General features: G+C 43.6%; 1 protein-coding gene across 9 annotated transcripts in view; it reads right to left on the bottom strand.

Moving 5' to 3' along the window:
• Abl2 (ABL proto-oncogene 2, non-receptor tyrosine kinase) overlaps positions 1–14,445 on the bottom strand; it is a 95,869-nt gene extending 81,424 nt beyond the window's left edge. For 3 of the 9 annotated variants that reach the window (XM_006250052.4, XM_006250047.4, XM_006250051.4), the window contains exon 1: positions 13,973–14,444. In XM_006250052.4, the coding sequence (XP_006250114.1) occupies positions 13,973–14,129 (157 nt within the window). In that variant the 5' untranslated portion in view covers positions 14,130–14,444. 9 annotated transcript variants of the gene reach the window in all.
• Between the last annotated feature and the right edge of the window lie 13,114 nt (positions 14,446–27,559).

Genomic DNA, 27,559 nt, shown 5'->3' with positions numbered 1-27,559 from the left:
GTACACCAGACAGATGCACAGAGGCAAAGACACCAGAACCCTGCAACACACAATGGAAAGGCCAGCGCGCAGACTTGGTTTCTCATAGCATGTCAGCTCCAGGGGCTCCACCATGCTCCACTGTAGTGATCCTGCCCTCTACGTGCCATGACTCACCAGCACCTCTGAACTGAGCTCCACTAGCTCTCCGTTCCTTTTCTAGCAGAGCTACTTGAGAGAAGTATTTTTAGGATCATTTTAAAATATGCTTTGTCCCTTTAGGGAGGGAGTGAGGAGGGAGGAAGGGTCTCCTATAGCCAAGGATGGCCTTGCATTCACTACATATCTAAGGATAACCTTAAACTCTTGATCATCCTGCCTCTACCTCAAAAGTGTGGTACCCAATTCCTTCTAAGAGAGGAATAAGTTATTCCCCTAAGTGCTGAACAAAGACATCCAATCAGAAAGTTGGGGTGTGTGTGCACGTGCGCTTATGTATACATTCAGAAACATGGAAATTAAGCCAAAGCATAGAATACCTAAATATGATACCATATGTTAATATCTCAAAATCATCTTGGTTTTAACATTTTTCAGACTTTTTAAAAATGCATTTGGAGCTATCTGAAGTGCTTCAACCAAAAAACCAAAACCAAACAAACATAAAACAACAGAAAAAAACAGGAAAAGCAGAATTATATACAACTCAGGTAGAACACTTGCCTGGTATGTGAGAGGCCCTAGATTCGATCCCAGTGCTACATGCCCACAAATAAAATTAACTGTAATTTGTTAAAAGTTTTAAGTACTGGGGTTGGGGATTTAGCTCAGTGGTAGAGCGCTTGCCTAGCAAACGCAAGGCCCTGGGTTCGGTCCCCAGCTCCGAAAAAGTTTTAAGTACTAGCAACTACTGTCTTCTGAGTACTTATGTACCACGCGCTCCAGGAATTTTACACATAACAATGATTTATTTCTTACAACTCTGTCAGGTAGGTACTCCCAACCCTATCATTTTATTGATGAGGGGAAAAAAAACACATAGAGAAAAATAAGGGTGGTTTGGGAGGTGGAACACCCTTATAGAAGGGGAGGGAGATGGGATAGGGGACTTAGGGACAGAAAACCAGAAAAGGGAATAACATTTGAAATGTAAATTAAAAATATCCAATAAAAAATCATTGGAAAGTAATCAAAAAAGAAAAATTGCCTACAAACAAATGACTTCTAAGGTGTCTAGTTCTAAATCTGTTTATACTTAATCAAGCTACCAAAATCATTAATTTGAGGATCTTAAATTCACCTGGTCTAACACAAAGCCTGCGCTATTAACAGCATGTTTTACAAATGGCACAGCCAGGTGTGGTGGCGCATGCCTTTAAGACTGACACTTGGGAGGCGGTAAAGGCATGTCTCTGAGTTTGAGACTAGCCTGATCTATACAGCAAGCTCCAGGCCAGCCAGAACAACACAGTGAGACTCTGTCTCAAAAAACAAACAAACAATCGCTTACAGCTTTATGTTATAACTGCAAGGATCCACCAAGACAACCCAAAGCCTCAGGAGCACAAGCATGAACTGGACAGAGAGAGTGCTGCACTCAAGAGGCACAGGAGGTGGCTTAGGAGTTCAAGGCCAGCTCTGGGTGAACAGTGAGGCCTGGGAAGATCTTAGTCAACTGAGAGCTTGCTAAGCAAGCAGAGAGATATGAGTTCTGACTCCAGCATCCATATAAAACGTCAGACCAGGTAACACACACCAGCAACCAAGCACCAGAAAGGCAGAAACAGAAAGATTTCTGGGATTTGCTGTCCAGCAAGTCTAGTCAACTCCAGGTTTAGTAAGAAACTTTATCTCAAAAAATAATGAGGAGTGGGGGTTTGGCCCAATGCTACAACACTTGCCTAGAAAGCACACATATGCATGTGGGCATGGGAACACTCTCTCACACACACACACCAAAAACTAGATAAATGCATGCAAAAGCAGACAACAATGAAGAAAACTTAAAAAAAAAATCTGTTTAAAGTTAGAAAAGCCACGTTGTTAAGCCTGTCACTCGCCACCACTGGGGGCTGAATGTGGGGCTTCGCACTGCTAAGCAAGAGCTCTGCCATCAGTCCAAAGGCCTCAGTGCCCACGCTGCTTAGAAACTCACTCTAGTCCAGACAGGCCTTAAACTCTGGCTTCTTCTGCCTAAGCCTCCAGAGCTGAGGGGATTACAGGTCTCTACCACCTATTTTTATCCCAAACTATTTAAAAGAAACATTATCTCCTGATAGTAATTATATATGCTTGTTTTATTAAGTTATTTTAAGTCTAAAAACATGAGACTAAAATCATTAAACACGATTTCTACAAACTATCTAGTATCAAATTAACTAATCCATTTACCTTTAATAAATGGTATGCCACACACCTCCTTCTGTATTATGATAAAGGCTTTGGAACACAGAGAAAAATGTGTACATAGACTATCTCCTAGGATGGCTGCTGGGGGCTGGGAATGCAGCTCAGCTGACAAGAGCACGTGCAGCTGCTAGGAGCTCTCCTACACTGACCTCACAAAGCCAGGTGTGCTTGCAGCAGCAGCAGCAGCAGCAGGAGGAGGAGGAGGAGGAGGAGGAGGAGGAAGAGGAGGAGGAAGAGGAGGAGGAGGAGGAGGAGGAGGAGGAGGAAGAAGAGGAGGAGGAGGAGGAAGGAGGAGGAGGAGGAGGAGGAGGAAGGAGGAGGAGGAGGAGGAGGAAGAGGAGGAGGAGGAGGAGGAGGAGGAGGAGGAGCACACTCAGCAACACACTGAGTTCTAGGCTGGCCTGGGCTACCAGAAAGTCTGTCTAAAGAGGGGATGTGGGGTGGGGAGTCAAGCCAATGGCCGGAAACAATCTCTAAGTGAAACATCCCTGTGTAAAACCAGAGGATGTACACCTCCCAGAGTTTCTGTTATGGGTCTGCCTTTTGTTACAATGATAAAGAGTAAGAAGAGGGACTTCCTTCCTCCAGTCCTCTGCATCCAGTTACAGGCTGTCAGCTCTCCAGGCATCAGTCTGCCTGTCTGTAAATCAACTTTATCAAAATCACAATTCTTAAGGTTTCTTCCACTTCTAAATCATTAAACCTCTAAGAACCCAAATCACAAATTGTTTTTTTCTTAAAAACAACCAATAACCTTCACTCTAAGAACCCAAATCACAAATTTTTTTTCTTTTTTCTTTTTTTGGTTCTTTTTTTCGGAGCTGGGGACCGAACCCAGGGCCTTGCGCTTCCTAGGTAAGCGCTCTACCACTGAGCTAAATCCCCAGCCCCACAAATATTTTTCCTTAAAAACAACCAATAACCTTCATATATATACTACTTGCTCATAGGAAAAAGAAAAACCAGAGGGAAATGTGGAGAAATCCAGAGATGTAAAACAATGATCCAAATGACAAGCTCTCTAACTCTAATCAAAGCGTTTAAGAAAGCATGTTAGGCTGGTAAGACAGCTCAGTAGGTGAAGGTGCTTGCTACCAAGTCTCAAAACCTGCTTCAGTGCCTGGGATCAAAGAGCAGTTGTCCTCTGACCTACACACACGAATCATGCTGCAAATGCTAACCCCAACATAAACAAATCAGCATAAGAATAATAAATGTTGGCTGACTACTGGTATCCCAAATTTTAAAAAGGCGTGGTGCCACACACCTTTAATCCTAGAACTCAGGAGGCAAAAGCAGGTGAATCTGTAGGTTTGTGGACAGAGATTGGTTTACAGAGGGGAGCTCCAGGACAGCTGGGACTACAAAGAGAACCCTGTTGGGGGACGGGGGTTGGGGGTAGGGGACAATAAGTTTGAAAAAAAAAACAATTTGAAAGTTGCTACAAAAGGTGGCAAAGACCTTCCCAACTTGCAAATGCATCCTGACATGCTCACAGTGGTAGGCTGACAGCAGCCAAAGACATTTTTGGTTAGTGGTTCTCAGCAACAGAAGGCTGCATATATCGAGACATCCAGCAATATCTAGACACATTTCAAATGCCACAATTGTAAGCAGAGTGCTACTGACAAATATTTAGTAGAGAAAAGACTATACATCCTATATATCACTTCAGTCTCCATTACAATATATCCTTTAGCTCAAGATATTATAGACGGTGAAAGACTCTTAACAGCTACAGTCATCACAGTGACAGTCCCGAAAACTTAAAAACTGAGGCCAAGATATTAACATTATATGGCCTGTCCTATTCATCAGAGCAGAAGGTTAAAAATTAGTTAAGTGTAATATGGACTGAATTAGAAAGGAGAATAAAACAAGCAAACAGAACCCAAAACAGGAAACTAAATAAATAAATACTGGTGAGCGTTTAGCAGCCCTCCACTTCCTGTTCCTGGACAGGCCTTGCTGCATTCCTGTCCTTGAGTTCTTTCTCTATCTGGCCAGTGAGCTCTCTATGAACTGCTTAAGCCCACTGTTTCTATACCTGAGTCCTGCCAACACACACCACCAGCAACTGCTCAAGTACATAGAGTACGGAAGAAACAAGTGCAAGCAAATCAGCAAAGAATTCGAGAACATTTACTAATTGAAAAACCAATCGTGAAGACATCAACGTGAATAAATTTATACTATAAAGTCATAAGAAGAGAAAAAGCAAGTGTTGTGGAAAGCAGAGAAATGATCAAAATGTCCTAAACTTGAAAGACAATGAACTCCAAAACTGGTATGTGTAAAGGTTCCTTCTTATGACAAACTCTTTCCACACTGACCGTATCAAACCTTTACAATTTAAGACAACGAATTTGAAAAAATAAAAATAGGGGCTGAGGATTTAGCTCAGTGGTAGAGCGCTTACCTAGGAAGCGCAAGGCCCTGGGTTCGGTCCCCAGCTCCGAAAAAAAGAACCAAAAAAAAAAGAAAAAATAAAAATGAAAAGATGGGACAAAATTCCAAGCGAGTGGTAGTGCACTGCCTAGCATGCATGAGGCACTGGGTTCACTTCCAGAACCAAGTGAATTCCACACACTGCCAAAAGGAACAAGAAAGACGCAGGGGATGTTGGCTCATGCCTACAGTCCCAGGACAGAAGCAGGAGGATTGCTCCAAGTTCACCACCAGCCTGGGCTACTCAGTGAGACCTTGTCTCAAGAAACAAAACAAAACAAAAACAAAAACAAAGCAAACAAACAAACAAACAAAGCCAAACTACACTAAACTATACTGAGTGTGTGACCTCATGAGACTTGAGAAGGAAGCAACCTACTTGCTCAGAGCTGAAGACACCTTGGCAACCACAGCCCATCACTAAGATGACACTTCTTTTTGAACACAGTTAACAATTTCAAGAAAAGCCTTGAAATAATTAGGTCAAAGAACTTATAAAAGCATTAGAACTTTTCTAAATAACAAGGCTAATTATAGAACATAATAAAAACTTTTAATGAAATAGATGATAAAGATAGACTTTTGTGAAGTTTTTCTTGAAGACTTAAAAGGCAAGCATGGTTGCTTGCTCTGAAAGCCAAGGTAGGAGGGTTGGCTGGAATTCAAGGCCACCCTGGATTACATAATGAGTTCCAGGCCAGTGAGGGCTACAAGGTAGGACTGTCTCAAATATAGGTGGTAAAATACAGTTAAGCTAAAAATAGGCCAATCGGGGCGGAGAGCATAGTAAGAAAATAAAGGCAGATATAAAATACTTTTTTAAACCCACCAACAACTACAAAGAATACTCAGGTTTGTTCAAAGCACCTCCACTGACTATAAATTATGTACTATAATATGACAGATATCAGAGAATCCCAGGCAAATGGCTGAGGTGCCTGTTTAACACATCAAAGCAGACCTGGCCTCTAGTTCTCCCAGCACCCCAGTCCCTACCTGGTAGAGGGTTTCTACCCTGAACTTTCCATCCCAGGAGCTGGGCTACTACTCTTCCCCCAGAAGCTCTGTTCACTCTGGACTCTCGGCTCTGCCTCTGGCTGTGCTCTCCCACATACCTATAATAAATCTCCTTCACCATATCTAGAAGCAGTCATGGCCTCTCCTTTTTATTTCTTTTTTTTTTTTTCATTCAACTATATGTACAACGAAAGTACATACATACATACAAAAATGTCAGAATGAAAACCATTTATTTGTATGCTAACTAAAACACTAAAGGAACAAAAGTGGTTTCTGTTGTGTGCCCACAAACTGGGCTGGAGAGGTTAAGAGCACCTTCCAGAAGACTTAGTTCAATACCCTGATGGCTCACACCTGTCTGCTACTCCAATGCCCTCTTTTGGCCACTGTGGGCACTGCACATATGTGGTACAGACATACATGCAGCAAAATACCCATACACATAAAACTAATTAAATCTTTTTTAAAAGATTCAAATAAACCTTAAAACTTTTTTAAATGGGGTCTCTCTATATAGCTCTGGCTGTCCTGGAACTCCCTGTGTAGACCAAGTTGGCCTCTGCCTCCCTGGTACTGAGATTAAAGATGTTGCCATCAGGCCCAACTATTTACTACTATATAAGCTCTCCTCCATGGTACATTTGTTTTCTGTATTGAGGTGTCTTTGCACAGTAAATGCAATCTTTAAATCAATCAAGGAGCTACTATAACAAAAAGCTTCAGGCATCAGCCTTTTTACAAATAAAGAACACACGGAGGACACTAGCAATATATTGTTAGTTTTCATAGAATATTTTCTTAGTAATTACCTGGAATTACAAAATACTAAGTGACAATCTTGGGTTTTAACTCAGTATATCTTTTCAGTTTGCTATAATTAACACAAACAAAGTACAGATTATGAAAATATGTGTATGCACTATTTAATAAGAGTGATACCTCTGACTTGTCCACATCAATTCAAAGATTTCTGAGCCAGTCCTCTCCTAGACAGCAAACCAGAGAATACAAATGGCCTGAGCCTGCTGAGCGGGCTCTGTGCTCATCAAAACCCAGCTCTGGCAGCGCTCACTGTGGAAAGCCAGAGCGTCACCACTCACTCAGCACACTTACAGAAGCACCATGAATGACAGCCCAGTATAGTTACTGCTTCTTCAAGGAATCCAGACTAAATCTGAGATACTATTCTATTGAGTGTGTACTCATCCATGCTTTTATGTGATTGGATGTTTGACTGAAAGCAGTGTTCTAATTTGTATGATATTCTCAGAGTATGCATGTAACCCCAAAAGGCAGTGGTTGCTAAAAAGGAATTGTTGCACAAAATTTCTTACTTTTGCACACAAAAGTTTTTAACATTTAAAAATAAAAAAAAAAAAGAAAAATGTAAAGATTGGTGGTTGGGGCTAGAGAGATGGCAAAGTAGGTGGCCAAGAACAGGTGCTGCTCTGAAGAACACCGGAGTTTGGCTTCCACCTGACGGCCTGTGTTACCTGTAGCTCCAACTCCAAGGGGTCCAAAGCCTCTGACCTCTACAGATGCCTGTACTACCATGCACATTCATATGCAAGACCACACAATTAAAAACAATAGACATAAATCTTCTCGCTGGGCAGGTGGCACCTTCCTCTAACTCCAACACTCAGAAACAGGGACAAGAGGATTCTCTCAGGTGGAGGCCAGGCCAGGGCAGGATAACTTCTGAAATGAAGATGCTCACTAACAACTTGAGCCATTAACATGTCAATTAGTAAGTTTTGTCCACCCTTCTATGGAGAGAGGAAATGCTCTGGGCTGGCGAGATGGCTCCACGGCTCAAAGTTCTTTGCAGCACAGGCCTGATAGGCTATCTAGAAATTAAAAGGTTTGGGGTTGGGGATTTAGCTCAGTGGTAGAGCGCTTGCCTAGCAAGCGCAAGGCCCTGGGTTCAGTCCCCAGCTCCGAAAAAAAAAAAAAAAAAAAAGAAATTAAAAGGTTCCTACAAATTACACATAATAATTCCATCTAGTAATAAACTAGATGGAATACCTTAGGCAGATATTATAAATTCTAATGCAAGATTATTGGAGTACTTCAATTATATATTCGAATGTTATAAGATGATACCCCTCTCCACATATTTACATTTATGTTCAAGACAAAATGACCTTCAGTATCTGGATATCCTGTTATCAAGGAAAAAATAACTACCTACAGTCTTCTTATATTTGCTCTGGTTTTCCTGTGTGTGTGTGTATATGCTCGAGAACGTGGGTGGGCGAGTTCACCACGTTTGCCTACGTGGAGGTCAGAGATTGATATGAGGTGCCTTTTTCAATCTTCTTCCACCTTATTTTCTGAGACAGTGTCTTTCAATGAACTAGAAGCTTACCGTTCCAGTCAGTGAGATACAACTATACTAGCCATTTCTCCAGCCCTACCCTACTTTTACTTGTTTTTATTTGTTTGTTTGTTTATTTTTTTCCCCGGAGCTGGGGACCAAACCCAGGGCCTTGTGCTTGCTAGGCAGGCGCTCTACCACTGAGCTAAATCCCCAACCCCTTACTTTTACTTGTATCAAGTAAATTGTTACTTTCATTTTAAAATCTTTCAAACTATTATAGAAATATATAAAAGGAAGAATATGTATGTGATTTAAATGAACACTGTAGCCACCCAAGAACACCTACCCAATTCAGGTTCTAATAAGGAATGCAAAGCGTGGTGGTCTGAATGAGAATGGCCCCTATGCACTCATATATTTGAATCTTTGGTCCCAGTTGGTGAAACTGGGAAGGATTAGAAGAGGTGTGGTCTTCTTTAAGAAGGTATGTCACTGGAAGTAACTAGAGCCATTTCCAATGTTCCTCTCTGCGTGATGGTTGTGGATGGCAATGTGAGCTCTCAGCTGTCTCTTCTGCTCAGTCGTTCTGAACCAGTTACCCAATACGGTCCACTGCTACTGGAGAGTCTGAATAGTGAGTATATCACACTCCTCCACACTCATAGCTTTCAATGAACCACCTGAGTGCTGGATTACAGGCACATTCTACTGTGGTCAGCAAAACATATATGTAGATGTAGAGATAGAAATAAGAAAAATTTTTTCTGGCCTACATGGCCGGCCTGCTAGTGATATAGAGTGAGGATTTATCTAAAAATAACAGAAGTTTGATTCTAATAACAATTAGTGACCACTACCAGACATGATAGCACCTACAATTTAGAAGTGGAGGTACACTATAGAGTTCAAGACCAGCCTACAAGTCCCATGTGTGTGGTGCACATCTATAATCTCAGTATTTGGGAATGGAGGCAGGGAAACTGGGAACTCAAAGCTCTCTTCAGTTATCGTTTCAGACCACCCTGGGCTACAAGAGACTCGATCTTAAATAAATAATGCCAGCCTGAGCTACACAGAAACTGTTTCAATGAACAAAGAACCGTAAGTGATGGCTTTATCAGATCACATTATCTTTCTGGAATATCACTTCACTTGGCAGTATCCACAACTTATTCGGTAAAGACTTAAAAATGCACTACAGGGGGTTGGGGATTTAGCTCAGTGGTAGAGCGCTTGCCTAGCAAGCACAAGGCCCTGGGTTCGGTCCCCAGCTCTGAAAAAAAGAAAAAAGAAAAAAAAATGCACTACAGACACAGGAGAGAAAAATTCCAATTATTTCAAATAGTGAGTTTAAAGAAAGATTTTATTATTCACAACTTCATGATTTGTAGTTTATTTTTAATATAATTTTCAAAGAAAAGATAGAAGAAAGCAACCCAGACTTGAAATTCCTTTAACTGTTGAAAAGTAAGCTGGATGCCAATGGCAGATGAAGCAGTTAGACATGGCACACACCTCTAAGACTGTCAGAAGGTCAAGGCCAGCCAAGGACACACAACAATACTCTGTCTCAAAACCAACAACAAAAAGACAAGTATACATTCAACACTACATTACTAGCACAAAACATTGGCTCACCAGTAAAGCATCAACTAAAAAACTAGCAAAACATATAGCACCTCATTCCTTCGTACCTAAAAAAAAGGTCTATTTCATTCCTCCTAATTACATTTCTAAAAACATTTCTGGCAAAGCAAATTATTGTAACTGCTTACTCATATTAACAATGAAAAATTGTCATTCTTTTTTTTTTCTTTTTTTTCGGAGCTGGGGAGAAAAATTGTCATTCTTGGCTAAAGAAAAAAATCATGAACTCTGATAAACTTTCTAAGATACATAAAATATGTAACTTACATTAAAATCTAGATGTAGAGCCAATAAGACAATTCAACAAGCAAAAGCAACGGCTGTGCAAGCCTAGAGACATGAGTTCAACTCCAGGAACCCATGACAAAAGAGAGAGCTCCCAAAACTGTTCCCTGATCTCCATGCACACCTGCACTACTCAAACACATGTGTGCACACACACACTGCCCCCACAAATGTAAATATATATATACACGCAATAATAATAAAATTTAAAATATAAATCTACACATAAACTCACTCAAAAACCTATCACACTTTTAAGATTTATTTTTATTTAGTGTTTGTGTGTGTTTGCGCAGGTCTGTGTTAGAAGACGCTGGAGAAAGTCAGAAGGCATCAGATCCCCTGGAGCTAGAATTAACAAGCACTCACGAGACACCAAGAATGGGTTTTAGTAACCAAACTCAGGTCCTCTACAAGAGCAGCAAGTTCTCAACTACTCAGTCAACTCCTCAGTCCCACACCACACCTTTTAGTTACGAACGTATATACTAGCTAATAATTCAATACACTTTTTTCCCGTTTTTGAGACAGGGCCTTGCTACACAGGCTTTGTTGGTCAGCTACTCACTACATACCCCTAGGCTAATCTCAAATACACACAGTAATCCATCTGCCTCAGCTTTCCCAGGCTGGGATTACAGGATGCAGCTGGAAAAGGATATCGATTTATGTGCTAGCTCCATGAGGTAGACTATTTTTCACAATCCTGGCAAGTGTGTACTTCCTATGTAGACCAGGCTGGCCTCAAACTCAGAGAGCGTTTGAAAACAGTACAGGAGGCTAAAGGCAGGGCTTTAGATGTGGCAGGCAACCGCCTGACCATGGCGCCACCTCCCCTGCCCACTAGTTTGTCTCCTTAGGAACAAGCAAAAATGTCTTCACATGAGGTTGGGGATTTAGCTCAGTGGTAGAGCGCTTGCCTAGCAAGCACAAGGCCCTGGGTTCAGTCCCCAGCTCTGAAAAAAAAAAAAAAAAATGTCTTCACATGACTAGCCCCAGCCTCCCCAGGAAAGCCAGGTCATCCTTTGTGGGTTACTACTGTTAGAAGCGTGGTGGATTTTGAATTGAATGGATATATTAACTAAATTCAAAAGTTCCTCCTTGGGCTGGAGAGATGGCTCAGTGGTTAAGAGCACCGACTGCTCTTCCCAAGGTCCTGAGTTCAAATCCCAGCAACCACATGGTGGCTCACAACCATCTGAAACGAGTCTGATGCCCTCTTCTGGTGTGTCTGAAGATAGCGACAGTGTAATCATAATATATAATAAATAAATAAAATATTTAAAAAAAAAAAAAGAAAAAAAGAAAAAAGTTCCTCCTTGTGCTAGATGCCTTGGCTCAGTGGGAAAGTACCTGACTAGCTTATATGAGGCCCTCGGTTTAATCCCTTGGACCATCCACCCCCCCAAAGTAAAAAGGATTTATTTCTTTCAGTATTTATTAATCCATTTTATATCAGTCCTTGGCTGCCATATTCACATTCTATCCATCATCTTTTAACTTTCAACTTTGTCAATAAAATTGTTATTATCCCAGTTACCCAGGTTGAAAACCTTCATGTTACCTTTAACACATCCTCATTTTATATAAGAATAAGACTGGTGAAAACAGGTAAGACCAGGTTGGCCCTGAACTCAAAGAGATCCTTCTGTCTCTGGCTCCCAGGTACTGACATTAAAGTTGTGTACTAGTATACTTGGCCCAAACTGAACTCATATATGCAAGAGTACTCTTTTTTTTTTTTTTTTGGTTCATTTTTTCGGAGCTGGGGACCGAACCCAGGGCCTTGTGCTTCCTAGGTAAGCGCTCTACCACTGAGCTAAATCCCCAGCCCCGCAAGAGTACTCTTAACCAGTGTTCTTCCTCAGAGCCTGGGTTCAGTCACCAGCACCCACATAGCACCTCACAACCTTCAAGTTACAGGAAGAGAACTGATGTCCTCCTTCTTGCCTCTGTGGGTCAGGTAGGCATATGGTACACAGACGTACAGGCAGCAAAACACACATACACATAAAATTAAATTAAACGCACATACATATTAAATTAAAAAAGGAAAAACAGCCCAAACCCAGGCCCTCTGGTTATTCAGAAGTCCAGATGCAGAACCTGGACACAAATCACCCAAGCTACAAGTCCTGGGATCATCTCTTTGCATGCTACGTCACTTCCTCTGAAACTCTCTTTCCCATGACTAGTCTACACCTCTCCTCCTTCCCATTCCCCAAGCTACGTGCAGTGGGACAGTTTCTCCTTCACTTTGCTCCTATATGTATTATCACTGAAGCTAGCTTGCTACCTCCCGTCCAGTGTCTACTAGCCCGTCCTGTCTATGGATGGCACATCTCCATCACCAGCCTCTCAGGTCTTAGGATGGCTTCTGGTATTCTGCTCCTAGAACAATGCTTTTTTTTTTTTTTTTTTTTTTTTTTGCTTTTTTCTTTTTTCGGAGCTGGGGACCGAACCCAGGGCCTTGCACTTGCTAGGCAAGCGCTCTACCACTGAGCTAAATCCCCAACCCCAGAACAATGCTCTTATAATATAATATTCATTCATTTTCATTCATTCTCTCTTCTCCTCTTCTTCCTCTTCCTCCTCCTCCTCCTCTTCTTCTTCTCTCCTTCCTCTCTCTCTCTCTCTCTCTCCCCCTCTCTTTCTCTCTTTCTCTCTTTCTCTTTTTCTCTCTTTCTGTCTCTCTCTCTCCCTGGCTGCTGGGGCTTGAACTCAGGCCTCAGACAGGCTGTGTACATTGTCACTACTTTACAGTGCTGTATTCTTAATTTCCCTCATTGCACCCTTTCTTGTACTCTATTTCTGACCGCTAATTACATTATTTGTTAATTTTTATTAGCTTGTGTATATTAATAAAGACATATAAATTAATATGTGCTCAAAGTTTGTCTTTTTTTAAGAGTTTAGGCATTTGCCCCCAGGCCTGATGAAGAGTTTAATACCTGGGATCCACATGGTAGGAAAGAAATGATTCCCAAGTTGACTCCTGACCTCTACATATATGGGTGTGTGTGCGCACACACAGACATACATATGAAAAATAAATATAATTTTAAATAGTTTAGAAACAGCTTTTCTGAAGAATATGAGGCCGAGTAAGTCCCAGATTACATGGAGCACGTATGCATATATGTATACACCAATGGGGCTCAAAGAAAAACTCATGTTCATATCCACATGGAAGCCCTAACCATGCCCACCCATCTAGAGCTCCGCCAGCCATCTCAGAATCCTGTGTCCTACTCTGATAGGCAGAACAGGGTGGTTTGGCAGAGCCCTTCATTTTTAGTTTGGAGAAAATACTCTTGAAAGTAAAGAGATACTGAAAAGGGTTTCACTGTTCACCATTCTGACACTGCTCACCGCCTGATTAATAAAACACATACCGAATATGCCACAATCTCTTAAAGATTCAGTTCCTATTTCCCAATTCCTCGGGGCACGACTCGTTCCCGTCGTTAACAACCGGTTTATCCTCCCACCACCTGAACCTGAGCTCATACCTGCCTTCATCCTTCCCTTCCTGGGGATACCATCCACTGTTCGACAGTCGCCCTGTCCTGTCCCAGGACAGCAAGACATTCAAGCCTGGGTCCCTAAGACCCCTATTCCTTCTCGCCGCCGCCGCCGCCCCCAGACACTGCCAGCCAGGCTGGAGAGCCTAGCCGGGCGGGGGGAGGGGTGTGCCTCGCCTCCCGTGACTGGCCCAGATGGCAGCCGATTCCGCCCCCACTCTCGGGCACCCCTCCAGCCCTCGCCCCCCGAAGGCTGCCCGTCCGCCTCGCACCTCGTCCCGACCCCACCCCACCCCTGGCCTCCCTCACGCCCTCAGCCGGCTTAGGACACACTCACCGTGCTGGGTGAAGACGTTGAAGCCGGCGTCTGCGGTACGCCCCACCGGGTCCCGCCTGCGGCCGGAGGGCCTGGCTGCGCTGCTGCCCCGGATCCCGCGCGGCTGTGGCTGCTGGAGCCCGGGAGCCTCCCCGACGCGGCCCACCTGCTGCCCCATCCCGCCGCTCGCGTACTCCCGCGCCCCCGCCGACCCCTGCTCACATTCCTCCTCTGCTCCGGCCTCGGAGCTCCCGGCACCGCTCCGGCCTCTCCGGCCCAAACCCAGGCCCTCTGGGCCGGAGTTGCCGGCGGCTCCTCACGCAGACTCCTCAGAGCCGCTGCCGCGCGCCGTGCTGCCTCCCAGCGACTCACAGACTACCCTTCTCCCTCCCCCTCCGGCGGCTCCTCGCCCCAGCCGCCGCCGCCATCTTTAAACCACCGAGCACAGGGCGAGCGTGGGACAGAGCGTCTCCCGCCCCTCTCTCGCCCAGGCACCTCCGCTACTCGGTGGGCGGAGCTCCGTGTGGCCCCGCCCCGCCCGCGCCCCGCTGGGTTGAAGTCGAGGCCCACCCCACCGGTCCACCGAAGCTTTCTAGGGCCCTCGAAGGCTTCACCGCCACCTTTACCTACATTCGGCTCCACACACTGCCTTACTTGGAGGGGTGTGGGCGCCCAGCCTTTCTTGTCCCACCCCCACCTGTCAAGTCAGAGGAGGTTCTGAACCCACCACGTGCGCAGCTCAGCAGCAGGCAGCTGAGGCTCGTGAATCCCTGTGCTTAGCTGCCATTCAACTGAGAAGCCCTTCACACACACTCAGCATCAGGTCTAGGGTGAAGTTTGAAATAGTACAAAATTCACCGGGAGATGGTAAAGTGCGGGGTTAACTTAATTTGAATTATTTCTTGATGTGCACTTTGCAGACTTCTTGGCAAAGCCGTTGTAGCCCAATTCCTCATACTACCTTGGATTTCTCTTGAACTCTTCCACCATCTCCCTAACCGCATGTGTTTCTGTTTACTTTAAAACGCCTAACAGTAAAGCTAATCTTCCCACAGATGTGCAGTGCAGGATGTCAGGCACTCCTTTGTTGACCAGGAAAACGTAATCACTTTGACCTGAGTCAGAACTTACTCATCTTTACCTTCTGGTATCTAAATAGAGAAACAGGCAGAAGAGAAGTTTTTTTTTTATAGGAGTGCACCCTGTGTGCAGTTGTCTCCCCATCCCAACCCACTACGAGTTCTATTAACTTAATATTTAGCCAGTTTTTTCAATTCTCAAAGACTCGATGACGCTTATTTCTCGCTATTCCTTTTTCTTCCTTGTTTGTTTTGTTCTTTAAAAGGATCAGTTACTAGACTTGGCACTTGAACTTTTGCTTTCGAATGAGGACTGGAGCCATTGCTTAAATAGAGGAAAACAGCCCTAAGGAAGAGAAGAGTTAGCAAAAATAGATGTAGTTCCCCTTACGTGTGTTTTGTAGAACTGTGTAAGATCACAAGCGTGTGTTGGTGAGATTCGAACTCAGGACCTTGAGTTCCAGGCAAATGCTCTACCACTTGCTACTGCCCAAATTCCAGCTGATTTTGATACAGATATTCACTATTAAAGAGCCTTAGGGGCTGGGGAAAGATGGGTTAATGACAAAAAAAAAAAAAAAAAAAATACTTGCACTGCAAGCCTGACCACCTGAACTTGGAGTTCCACACAAGATACTAGTCATAGTGAAAAGCCAGAAGCACTAGCCCAAGCTTTATGATCCTAGCTGGTCTACAAGAAGAGGGAAGGTTGGGGTTGGGGATTTAGCTCAGTGGTAGTGGGTTCAGTCCCCAGCTCCGGAAAAAAAAGGAAAAAAAAAAAGAAGAGGGAAGGCAGAGATGGGAGAGTCTCCAAAAGCCAGCAGGCCTGGCTTACGTGTGCAATGGCTAAGGAACCCTGTCTTAAACAAGGCTAGAACTGACAGTAAAAGTTGTCCTGTGACCGGCACACATACACATGCACATGCATGCGCCCACACAAAGAACGCTCTAAGTTATTCCATTGCCACCCAGGGTACAGCCAAATGCAATTGAGTTTAGTTCCCACAGAAAAGAAGCACTTCACTTTAGCACTGGATAGAATATGAATTTTCATTTATATCAAAGTTTGCCTGGATTTAAAATACCTCTTGTGGGGTTGGGGATTTGGCTCAGTGGTAGAGCGCTTGCCTAGGAAGCGCAAGGTCCTGGGTTCGATCCCCAGCCCCGAAAAATAAAATAAAATAAAATACCTCTTGTTCCTGGGTGTCATATTGTACTAAATTATAGATCCAGAGGCAGTCGGATCACAAGTTCAAGGCTAGACTGACTGCATAGTAAGACCATGTCTGAAAATTAACAAAAAATGACCACATACCTCTGAGTTGTGGTATATATTTGTATTCCCAACTGCTAAGAAAGCTAAAACAAGGAGACCGCTTGAGGTCGAGAATCTGAGTGAGACCAGCCCGTGCGACATAGCAAGATGCTGCCTCAAAATACTATTTATTTTCTTTTCATTCACAAAGTGGTTGCAGCTACTGAGAAGATTAATTCACAAAGCATAAAGATGATCATAGAAGTAGGATTAGTTTTTATTGTTTGGTTTTTATTTACCCATGGAATTTCAATTTGGTGACAACAGTTTGGTTTCTCTGCTAATTCGTAAAGATGGACAGTAATTGCCATGTAGAACAGTGCTGTGGTTAAGGGCAGGGACTCTGAAATTAGAAGGCTTAGACTCAAAATTTAGCTCTGGCAAAACAGGGATAGTCATATGCCTGTAACCCCAGAAACTCTAAAGACTGAGACCAGAAATCAAGCCATCCCAGGCTAGATAGCAAAACCTTTTGTAAAAACAAGCATGAAAGTAAAAAGAAAACAAAGAGGGAGTAAGAGAGAGAGGACTGGAGGAAAAGAGTATTTGGTGTAAAAAAAAAAAAATCTGTGGCAGAGCACTATGAGTTCAAGGCCAGCCTGGTCTACATAGTGAATTCTGAGGTCGTCAGAGATATATAGAAAGATCCTGTCTTTTTTTTTTTTTTTTCTTAAGTAAGTACACTGTCTTCAAACACACCAGAAGAGGGCGTCAGATCCCATTACAGATGGTTGTGAGCCACCATGTGGTTGCTGGGATTTGAACTCAGGACCTCTGGAAAAACAGTCAGTGCTCTTAACAACTGAGCCATCTCTCCAGCCCAAAAGATCCTGTCTTAAAAACAAAACAAAACAAAACAAAAAAAGTCTCCTGTAAATATATGCTATTGGTTTACAAAAAAAAAAAAAAAAAAGAAGCAGAGGAAGAAGATTCAGGAGAGGCCAACCTTGTCTCACATAAACAAAAATCAATAATGCAAAAGCAACAACAAAGTCTGTTTACATATAGATTCTCTAATGACATTAGATTCTTCAATTCTGTTTTCTCCTGGTTACATTTTATTTATTTTTTACTTATTTATTTATTTTTTTTGGATCTTTTTTTAGGAGCTGGGGACCGAACCCAGGGCCTTGCGCTTCCTAGGCAAGCGCTCTACCACTGAGCCAAATCCCCAACCCCTCTGGTTACATTTTAATAGAGGTTTTTATTACCAAGAATTTCATATGTGTACACATGTATTTTGATATATCCTCCCGCTTCTCAGCCCTTCCTCTGCCCTTGTCCCTGAGTGTGGACAACCAACCTAGGGAAGGGCACATACCCAGAGAGAAACTACTCTCCCTCCCCAGCAGCTACCAATTATTAATAACTTCTCAGCTAGAAGTGGGCCTCATTAGCACCTCCTTGATCCATGTTGGTATTTTCACTTCCTTGATTGTGTGTGTGTGTGTGTGTGTGTAATTTATTCACTTTACATCCCAATCTCCCCCCTCTTCTCCTCCAAGTCTAACCCTTATCAATCCCTCTGTCCATTAACCCCCCCCCCCCACTTCTCCTCAGAGACAACCAACCAGGCAGTCCAGTTAGGATAAGGAGAACCAGTGGCAGGCAACAGAGTCAGAGACAGCCTCTGCCTTAGTTGTTAGGGGACCCACATGAAGACCAAGCTGCCATCTGCTACAAATGTGTAGAAGACCTAGGTCCAGCCCCTGTGTGCTCTTTGATTGGTGGTTCAGTCTCTGTTGAGCCCCCAGGAGCCGAGGGTATTTGACTATGTGGGTCTTCTTGTGGTGTTCTTGACCTCTTCTGTTCACTCAATCCTTTCCCCCCACTCTGCCACAAGACTCCCTGGGTTCTGCCTGATGTTTGGCTGTAGGTCTCTGCATCTGTCTCCATCAGCTGCTGGATGAAACCTCTCAGGAGACAGTTACACCAGGCTCCTGTCCGCAAGCATAGCACAGTATCGTTTAAGAGTGTCAGGGGTCGGTTCTCTCCATAGGATGAGTCTCACGATGGGACTGGCTTGATCCTCTGCAGGACTTTTGGTGATAAGTAAAGTTTCTATGAGTTCCTCAGTGTAATGGCCATGTCACATGCAGATGTGACCAAAGTTAGGAGCAGCCTGAATCTGTGGGTATAAGTTTAAATATTTAGAAGGTGATTTGACAAGGTTTAGCAAAGCAATAGTAAGTTCCCACCAGGGCCTGTGAACTTCTCAACCATGGGCTTTTGACAAGATTAACAGAGCCAGGCATGAAATCCCTCCCGAGGAACAAGATTTAGTTTTTAAAAGATCATGTGGATAACCCCTAACGGTTATGCCACTACTGCACCTGTGGGCACACCCCACCTGACAAGTCAGTGTTATGACTTTCACGGTTGATGTTTTACCCAGTGCTGGACCATTGACGCCTTTCCTGATGGCCTACATAGCACTTTTTAGTATTATGAAAGCTAGACTGCAGGGAGGAAGTTTCCCAGCCAATTCCAGATTGAATTCTGAACGTCCTACAACCACAGGGCACAGTGCACAGCAATGGGATTATACTGTCTAGTTATGGTGGGTAATTAAGAGCAATAGCAGGACTTGGTGAAATGGCTCATGAGGTAAAGGCCGTTGCCAGCAAGCCTGATAATCTAAATTTGATCACATGATCAAATGGGACTCACATGAGAAGAGAGACAACACCCTCAAATTGTCCTCTGCCCATGCCTCAAATTTGCCCATGCCATGATCACACACACTCAGTAAATAAATGATATAAAAAAAATTCCTGCTCAAGAAAGCTAATTAAGACAAGACCAAAAATAAGTAGCCCTCGCCTGTTGTCTGGGGACTTTCAAGGGGGCTTCAAGACCCATAACTTGTAAGGAAGTGTGTCAATACCTGGTACTGAGATTTTCATTTACTAGACCATGTCTTATGGGAGGAGGGATGTCCACCCATTATCTTGTTCAAACTCTTATTTCTTTTTCCTTTTATTTACTTGGGACATGCTTTCACAATGTAGTCTTGACTGTCCTGGGATTTGCTAGGACAGGCTGGACCCAAACAGAGTTTGGCCTCTGCCTCCTAAGTGCTGAGATTAAAGGCATGCAGTCTACACCCAGCTTTATTTTGTTCTCTAATTGGCTCACAAAGCAGTTGGTTCCCGTAAGGGTTTCTCATCCATCTTCAGCTTTTTAACCCACCTCCTCTTCCTCTTCTCCCCTGCACCCTCACTCCTTTAATTTCCTCGAGCCTCCCCCCCCCCCACATCTTTCATATCTGTGTTCTATCCCACCCTCCCCTATCAAGGCTGCTTCCTCTCTCCTCTCTCGTGGGCTCTTCCTGGCTTCCTGTTTGAGACACGTCTCTTTCTGTAACCCAGGCTGACCTCAAACTCACAGCCCTCCTCATGCCTCAGTGCTAAGTGCTATGACTGCAGTCCTAGGTTACTACTGCCCTGTATGAACCTCTGGTTGTCTTGATTCTCTCTGTCCTCTGGCCTGCCTCCCCTCCCAGGTGCCGGGATTCATAGATGGGTGCTGCCATGCCTGCCTCCATTGATCTCTAAGAACCGATTGGGACCAATTCGAATACTCCGTAAGCGGAGACTTAGGACATGTCCATGATCTTGCAGCGTTTTCTACACTTCTGTTTTCAGAAGGGAGATCTTTGAGAATTCACAATAGAAAGCAGAGAATAGACTAGGGAGGGACTGGTTTCATATATACATAGATATGACATATATGTTTTATATATATATTAAGCATACATATATGCATACCTATGTGCAAATATATAATATACATATACATATATATATTAAAATCTCACCCCGATCATTGTGCTAATCAGTGGATACAGCAGCGTCCCACATTTAAAACAATTCCTAGTACCATCTCTACCTGAACTGAAGGTGAAAGTGGCTGGCAGCTTTAGGCTGTAACCAGGTAAAGAAAGTAATGGAGAGTGGAGGTGCACATAGCCTATTGTCCAGTGGTAGAGTGCTGGCCTATTACATGTTCGCCTTGGATATACTCGCAGGAGAGGTGCAGGGGGCAGGAAGAGGAGAAGAAAGAGAATGAGAAAAATAGAAGAGGAGGGGGAGGCAGACATGGTACCCGGAGGCCCAGAACAGCCTTAACTGAGAGACTTGCTGCCTAAAGCCCTTGCCATCTGCATCACAAAGCCTTACCACCTTAGCCAAAGAAGGGAACTGCTGAGCAACACCTCCCTGATCCCTTGCCTGGGTGGTCTACAGTCCAAGCTCTTGTCATATTTACAGCTTTCACAGGAACCCCCACATCTCCCTCTTCTCTACATCTAGATGGACAGACGGACAGAGTGTTGCAGATCACAGATCCACACCAAGAGGAAGCCGGTGGTGAGTGGCTGTGGTCCAGTAACAGATTCAGGTTGCCCCCAAATAACATGTTTGATGTGGAAGTGGTTTGGCGAAGTTTTCGTAGTTCCCAAATGCAGAAAACAATAGTTCAAGGCATTTTTAGAGTATATTGACAGAACATTATGTAGGCAGGTTATAGCAAAGTGGGAAAATCTCTGCTGCAGACTTCAGATGCTACTCGATGACATTCCTAGCTGTAAGGGAAGCAGAGCATCGCACCACATGGGGCGAGGAGGGTTGTGACACGGGACTAGCAGTCAGCTAAGTTAGTCCATCCCGAAAGGTTTTGCCTGATAGTCACAAAGATCTAGGCCCTCAGGATGGCAGAGAGAACTCAGCAGTTAAGAGCATTGACTGCTCTTCCAGAGGTCCTGAGTTCAATTCCTAGCACCCACAGAGTGGCTCACAACCTTCTGTAACTCCAGACTCAGGGTATCTAATACCCTCTTCTTACTTTTTTGGGCACCAAGCACCCAAGCAATGCACAGTATACCTGCACACAAAATACTCATACAGATTGAAAATGTTTAAAAAAAAAGATGTGGGGTTGGGGATTTAGCTCAGTGGTAGAGCGCTTGCCTAGCAACCACAAGGCCCTGGGTTCGGTCCCCAGCTCCAAAAAAAAGAAGAAAGAAAAAGAAGAAGAAGAAAGAAGAAGAAGAAGAAGAAGAAGAAGAAGAAGAAGAAGAAGAAGAAGAAGAAGAAGAAGAAGAAGAAGAAGAAGAAGAAGAAGAAAAAAGAAGAAGAAGAAGAAGAAGAAGAAGAAGAAGAAGAAGAAGAAGAAGAAGAAGAAGAAGAAGAAGAAGAAGAAGAAGAAGAAGAAGAAGATGTAAGGTCAGACACACAGGTGGGCAACGAATGGCTATTGAGTAAAATTAGCACAAGGTAACCGGGCTGGGGATCTATGACGTTCCAACTTTCTATAGTCATTTCGTTCCAGGCAGTCAATCAGCCTTGCAAAACCTTTAATGCAGAAGTATCTATTTTCTGGAAATTTTAATTCACATTGTTATGTGGGACACTGCTACTTAGGCTCAGGTGATCTCTCTGTTTAATTTTGCTACTACTTAGCCTCTTCCTGCCCTGCCCACCCATGCCTAAGCTTTAGCACTACCCAGTTCACTAAACTGAAACTATTTACTGGCCAGCAGGAGGGCTCAGTGTGCAAAAGCACTTGCTGAATTTGATCCCAGGACTCACGTGGTAGAAGAGAACCAACTCTCAAAAAGTTATCCTCTGGGGTTGGGGATTTAGCTCAGTGGTAGAGCGCTTGCCTAGCAAGTGCAAGGCCCTGGGTTAGGTTCCCAGCTCCGGAAAAAAATAAATAAAAGTTATCCTCTGATTGTCACACATGGCTTGATTGCTCATATACACACACATTCTTACACATGCACAAATAAATACAAAAAGCTTTAAATAAACTTCATTTCTCACTCTTTAGCCTATACTACTCTTCTCCTTTGTTATATAGAAAAGCTAAAATTGTATATACTGTTTGGAAGTTGTTTTTCAAAGATACCTTTGGGTTATAGTCTCCTAATGGCCTTCAGGTCCTAGTCCTCCTACCAACAGTAAGCACACATGCTTTAGCAAGTGTCTTAGTTAGGGTTTTACTGCTGTGAACAAACACCATGACCAAGACAACTCTTCTAAGGACAACATTTGATTGGGGCTGGCTTACAGGTTCAGAGGTTCAATCCAGTATCATCAAGGAATAAACATGGCAGCATCCAGGCAGGCGTGGTGCAGGAGGAGCTGAGAGTTCTCCATCTTCATCTGAAGGCTGCTAGTGGAAGACTGACTTCCAGGCAGCTAGGGTGAGGCCCTCACCCACAGTGACACATCTACTCCAACAAGGCCACACCTCTTTTTTTTTTCTTTATTATAGATGAGTACACTGTAGCTGTCTTCAGATGCACCAGAAGAGGGCACCAGACCCCATTACAGATGGTTGTGAGCCACCATGTGGTTGCTGGGACTTGAACTCAGGACCTCTGGAAGAGCAGTCAGTGCTCTTAACCGCTGAGCCATCTCTCCAGCCCCAAGGGCATACACCTTAATAGTGCTACTCCTTGGGCAGCACATACAAACCTAATTCTGGCACATCTCCTCGTACTGACTTTGTAATACTTGTGTTCTCCCCAGTGTGCTCCTGCATGCCCCTCCCCTTACAGAACTCAGGAGAATACTCAGATCCTTTCTCCACCATGAGAGAACCTCGGACTTCAATAGGCACCCCCCAGAGGTCTCCTGGGAAATATAACTACAAGGATCCTTTACCTATAAAATTAACTTGCTTTCATCTACATCTTCCAAATAGGATTCATTATTTTTTCATATCTGTATACTATGTGTTTTGGTCAAATCGATCCCCCAATATGTTTAATCTTTAGTGTACAGTTCAGTGTCACAGAATTGGACAGAGTGTTGGAGGTCCTTTAGGTTAGTCTGGAAACGCTCCTGTAGTAATTCCAGTGAGGGAACCCACTTATTGTAAAGGGCAATGGTTATCTAATGCAATCCCTAAAGATAAAATAAAGCGTATTCCCTTGAGGTCTACGGATGGAACCCAGTTGGTAGAGTGCTTGCCTGGTGTAGACAAGGCCCTGGGTTCGATCCCTCGTATCACATAGACCAAGTGTAGTTGTGTGCACCTGTAACCCCAGCACTAAGGAAGTAGAGGAAAAAGAATACAGAGTTTACATAATGAGTTCAAAACCAGCATGGGCTGCTACATGAGAGGAGGGGAGAGGAGAGCCCACTTGCAGCTTCTACCTGTTCATTCCCGATCCTGGTTCTTACCCTCCAGTGGCACAGAGCAACTCTTGGTCTTTCTTCCACACGACAGTCCTTGAAACACTGGGAAGCCATCCTGAATCTCCAAATAGCTTTTTCATTGCATATACGCATATGTGAGTATGTTTAGGTGTCTGTTATATGTTCTCTGTGTGTTTCTTCTTTAAAAAAGTAACACTGTCTTTTTTGCGTTTGTTTATGTGTAAGTGTGTATCTGTGTGGGTACGTGTACATGAGAATAGGTTCCTGGAGAAGTCAGAAGAGAGCTTCAGATCCCCAGAAGATGAAATTACAGGCAGTGTGACCCGCCTGATGTGGGTGCTGGGAAGTGAACGCCCATCCCCTGGAACAGTAGTTTGCACTTTTAACTGCTGAGCCGTCTCTGCAGCCTCTGCTTATTCATCTACCTGCTCTGGAAACGTTTGTGTAGACAAATGGAAGGGGGAAAACGCTGCCGTCATAAGAATAACGTTTCCCCGAAGCGGTCTGAGCATGCGGTACTTTGGATTTGACTTGCTTCGTCCCTGCGTTGTTGTATTAAATCTTTAAAGGCCTATAGACTGCCAAATACAGTTCTGCTTAAGGATCAATACTTTAAAAGTTGTTTTGACAGTAACGAGGGGGAAGCAGAGAGGGGAAGAGATGAGGGATTTTATCTGGCTGAGATAGAATAAGTCATTCTCTTTGAGGGTGAAGAGATGGTGTAAGTGACCTCCTGTTGTTCCTTTTAGCCCCAGGAGTCCAGCATTCAATATTTCTTTGATTAAAAAACCCTATAAATTATTAAGAGACTGTTTCAAACAATTGGCAATGTGCTACATAGATGTTACCAGTAGCACTGTCTATTCATTTTAAATTAATAAATGAGTACTCACTTTCCTTTCCATGGTAATAATGAAAGAGCTGACTAACCAATCCACTTTACATGTAACCCATCATCAAGTACAGGGTAATAGGCTCAGGCCTGAACTGGAAATTATGGGAAGTGGGGTTGTTTCAGTAACCTGTCGTTACATAGCAAGCCATCCGTGAAGAACGGCTTACAACCACGATTCTCTGGGAATGGTCCCACATACAAAATGCCAGCACTTGGGAGGTAGAGATAGGAGGACCAGGAGTCATCCTCAACATTCCAGAAAGTTCAAAGCCAGCCAAAAGTACATAAAACCCTGCAAATAAACAAACAAACAAACAAACAACAGACGGACCACTGACTTACTGCTTTGTGTTATCCTATACATTGACTAGACAACTCTGGTAATCTAACCTTGGTTATTTCTGGACAATTTTACTGAAGGGTCAGCTGAGCAGGAAGGGACACGATGGCCTCATTCACGTCTGATAACCAATGCCACTGTCAGTTAGAGATTCTGGGCTTTCCTCTGTAAGGCTTCTTGCTGAACCATACCCCTCCCTCTACTCATATATTAAAGTCCTGACTTCCCACTACCCCAGTGCTGGCTTAGAAGTCACTATATAGCCTAGACTGGCCTAGAATTGACACCTATCCTTTTGCCTCAGTCTTCCTGGTGCTAGGTACTCTGTCCTGCACAGATGCTTCTGAAAATCTAGCTGCACTGACTTGGGAACAAAGAAATGAATGAATCTGAAGAAATGATAGTTGAGCATACAGAGAGGCTGCAAATGGGTGAGCTCAGTTTGCTCTGATGGATGACACCTAGAAACTCAGAGCATTTATTTTGTACAGTACAAGAGGAGCGGCTAGCTAGTCACAATAGGAAGTCTCTGTCCAGGGATTGGTCTCAGGTTGTGGATATCTGTTGGGAGGAAGCTGTGGTTACTAAGTAATAGTCAATTGTACAGAGGAAGGATTTGGTAACCTCCCCCCTCCTATCCCCAACAGGCTCACTCTGGGAGTTTTTGCCATTTCTATGGGTCTGAGGCATGGAAGTCTTTGACAAGGCTGTGTCCGTGCCAATAATACATATTTCACTCAGGATTTTATTCACTCCCCATAGCTGGGATTATAGGCATGTGCCCATTGTGTCTTGATAAATCCAGTAAGTCTGAATGTCTCTTGTCATTACCAGCATCACTTGTAAAAATCAAGGTGCTAGATATCTGACTCTCACATTGGTATCCAAGGTGTAGAATTCATAGACGTCTCAAAAGCAAGCACACATACACTTAGCCTTTGCCTGGATAGATGGCCCGGTGGTTTAGTGCACAGATTACTCTTTCAGAGGACTCGTTTGTTTCCCAGCACTAATCTGGTGGCTCACAGTTATCCCTAACTCCAGTGGAGGGGATCTAACGTTCTTATGACCTCTGGGGATGAAGCACATATATACATACATGCAGGCAAAGCGTCATATATGTAACATAAGTATAAATACATCTATTTAAAAAAAAGAGGCTGAAGGCAACACTATTTTTAGTGTCAGTTGGGCCCAACATACATGAACTACCTCCTGTCTTGGATGCTTGCTGCCTACCCTCTGTTGTCTCAGGCTGATGTCTCTACTTCACTTGGCAGTCCCTCATTGTTGCATCACTGTGAGGCATGTGATTTAAGGGCAGTCTGTAATAATCTCTTTGACTGGGGGCTGGAGAGATGGCTCAGTGGTTAAGAGCACTGACTACTCTTCCAGAGGTCCTGAGTTCAATTCCCAGCAACCACATGGTGGCTCACAACCATCTGTAATAAGATCTGATGCCCTCTTCTGGTGTGTCTGAACAGCTACAGTGTACTTATATATAATAAATAAATAAATCTTTAATAATCTCTTTGACTTTGCTGGTGGATTAACCATTATGCTTGTATGAGTATATTGCTAGCTTAATTTTTGATGGTGTGGCCATCTGTGCTATGGTAATGATGGCTTCTATCCTAGCGTTTAACCTTATAGATTAAAAACTGAATAACCAGAGCAGAGTGCACTATACAACTTGTGGGAAAGAATTTGGCATTGGAGGACAAATACAGTGACTTCACGAATGACTCTGATCTCCGGCATGGTGTTTAAGGCAGGAGAAGCACCACAGTTAGACGCAAAATAACTTGAGCTGTAGATGGAGACTCTTGTCAAAAACAAAAACAAAAACAAAAAAACAAAAAAACCCTGTAAGCATGGTCAAAAGCTCAGAGCTCAGGAGGTCATGGTCTCCAGGGGAGAACCTACTACTGTTTTGCCGGATGGGAAGTTGTCAAACTGCCTTCTAAATGCTGTGTTTACTACCCATAGGATAGTGCTGTTCTCAATCTTGGCCAGAGAGGTTTCTGCAGTTAGTGCAGAGACTCATCACTACTAGTCAAGGTACTTACAGTGCAGCGCTAAAACCGGCAAGTCCTACTGACGACCATGTTTTCTATGGTCTGTCAAGCAGTGCCCCTAATCACAGGAACAATTGCAAAATGATCTTCCTAGCTTCTAAAGACTCTGGAAGGAAAACCAAAACCAAAACCAAGTTTAAAGTAGGTTTCATGATTGTGGTGAATTGAAGCACATATAAAATAAGATAATATTTTGCCCAAAGACAAACTAGAGACTTTAATCTACCTGCATACTCAACAGACAGTACAAATACAATGTTGGCTAATTCTACTGTCTATATACTAATTTGTGGTGGCAAAGAGGTTGTGACAGGGTCTCCTGTAGCCCAGGCTGGCCTGAACACTACGTACATGGCCAAAGATGACCTTGAACTCTTCGTCCCCCACCCTCATCCTGGATGCTAGGACTAGAGGAATGTATCAGCACATCCAGCTTCTATAAACTTCTTACCCAAAATGAAAACTTTCTACCTGCTAAATGCCTTGCACTGTATGCCTTGTGCATAACTATGTTTGTGTGTGACAGGGTTTGGCTCTAGAGCCTGGGCTAACCATCCTCTTGCGTTAGCCTCTTATGGGCTGGGATTATAAGTAAGTTGCTCCCAGACCCAGCTCCACGGTGTTTTTTCTTTTATATTTTGTGTGTGGCAGAAGCTTGAAAGTTGTTTTCTGACATGACACCACTCCCACCCACCCCCACAGTAAACAAATAAATGTAATTTAAAATCCTTT

Source organism: Rattus norvegicus, chromosome 13, assembly GCF_036323735.1.
Source record: "Rattus norvegicus strain BN/NHsdMcwi chromosome 13, GRCr8, whole genome shotgun sequence".
NCBI classification, from domain to species: domain Eukaryota; kingdom Metazoa; phylum Chordata; class Mammalia; order Rodentia; family Muridae; genus Rattus; species Rattus norvegicus.
Note: the sequence above shows the minus strand (reverse complement) of the source record. Positions and strands in the feature narration are given on the sequence as shown.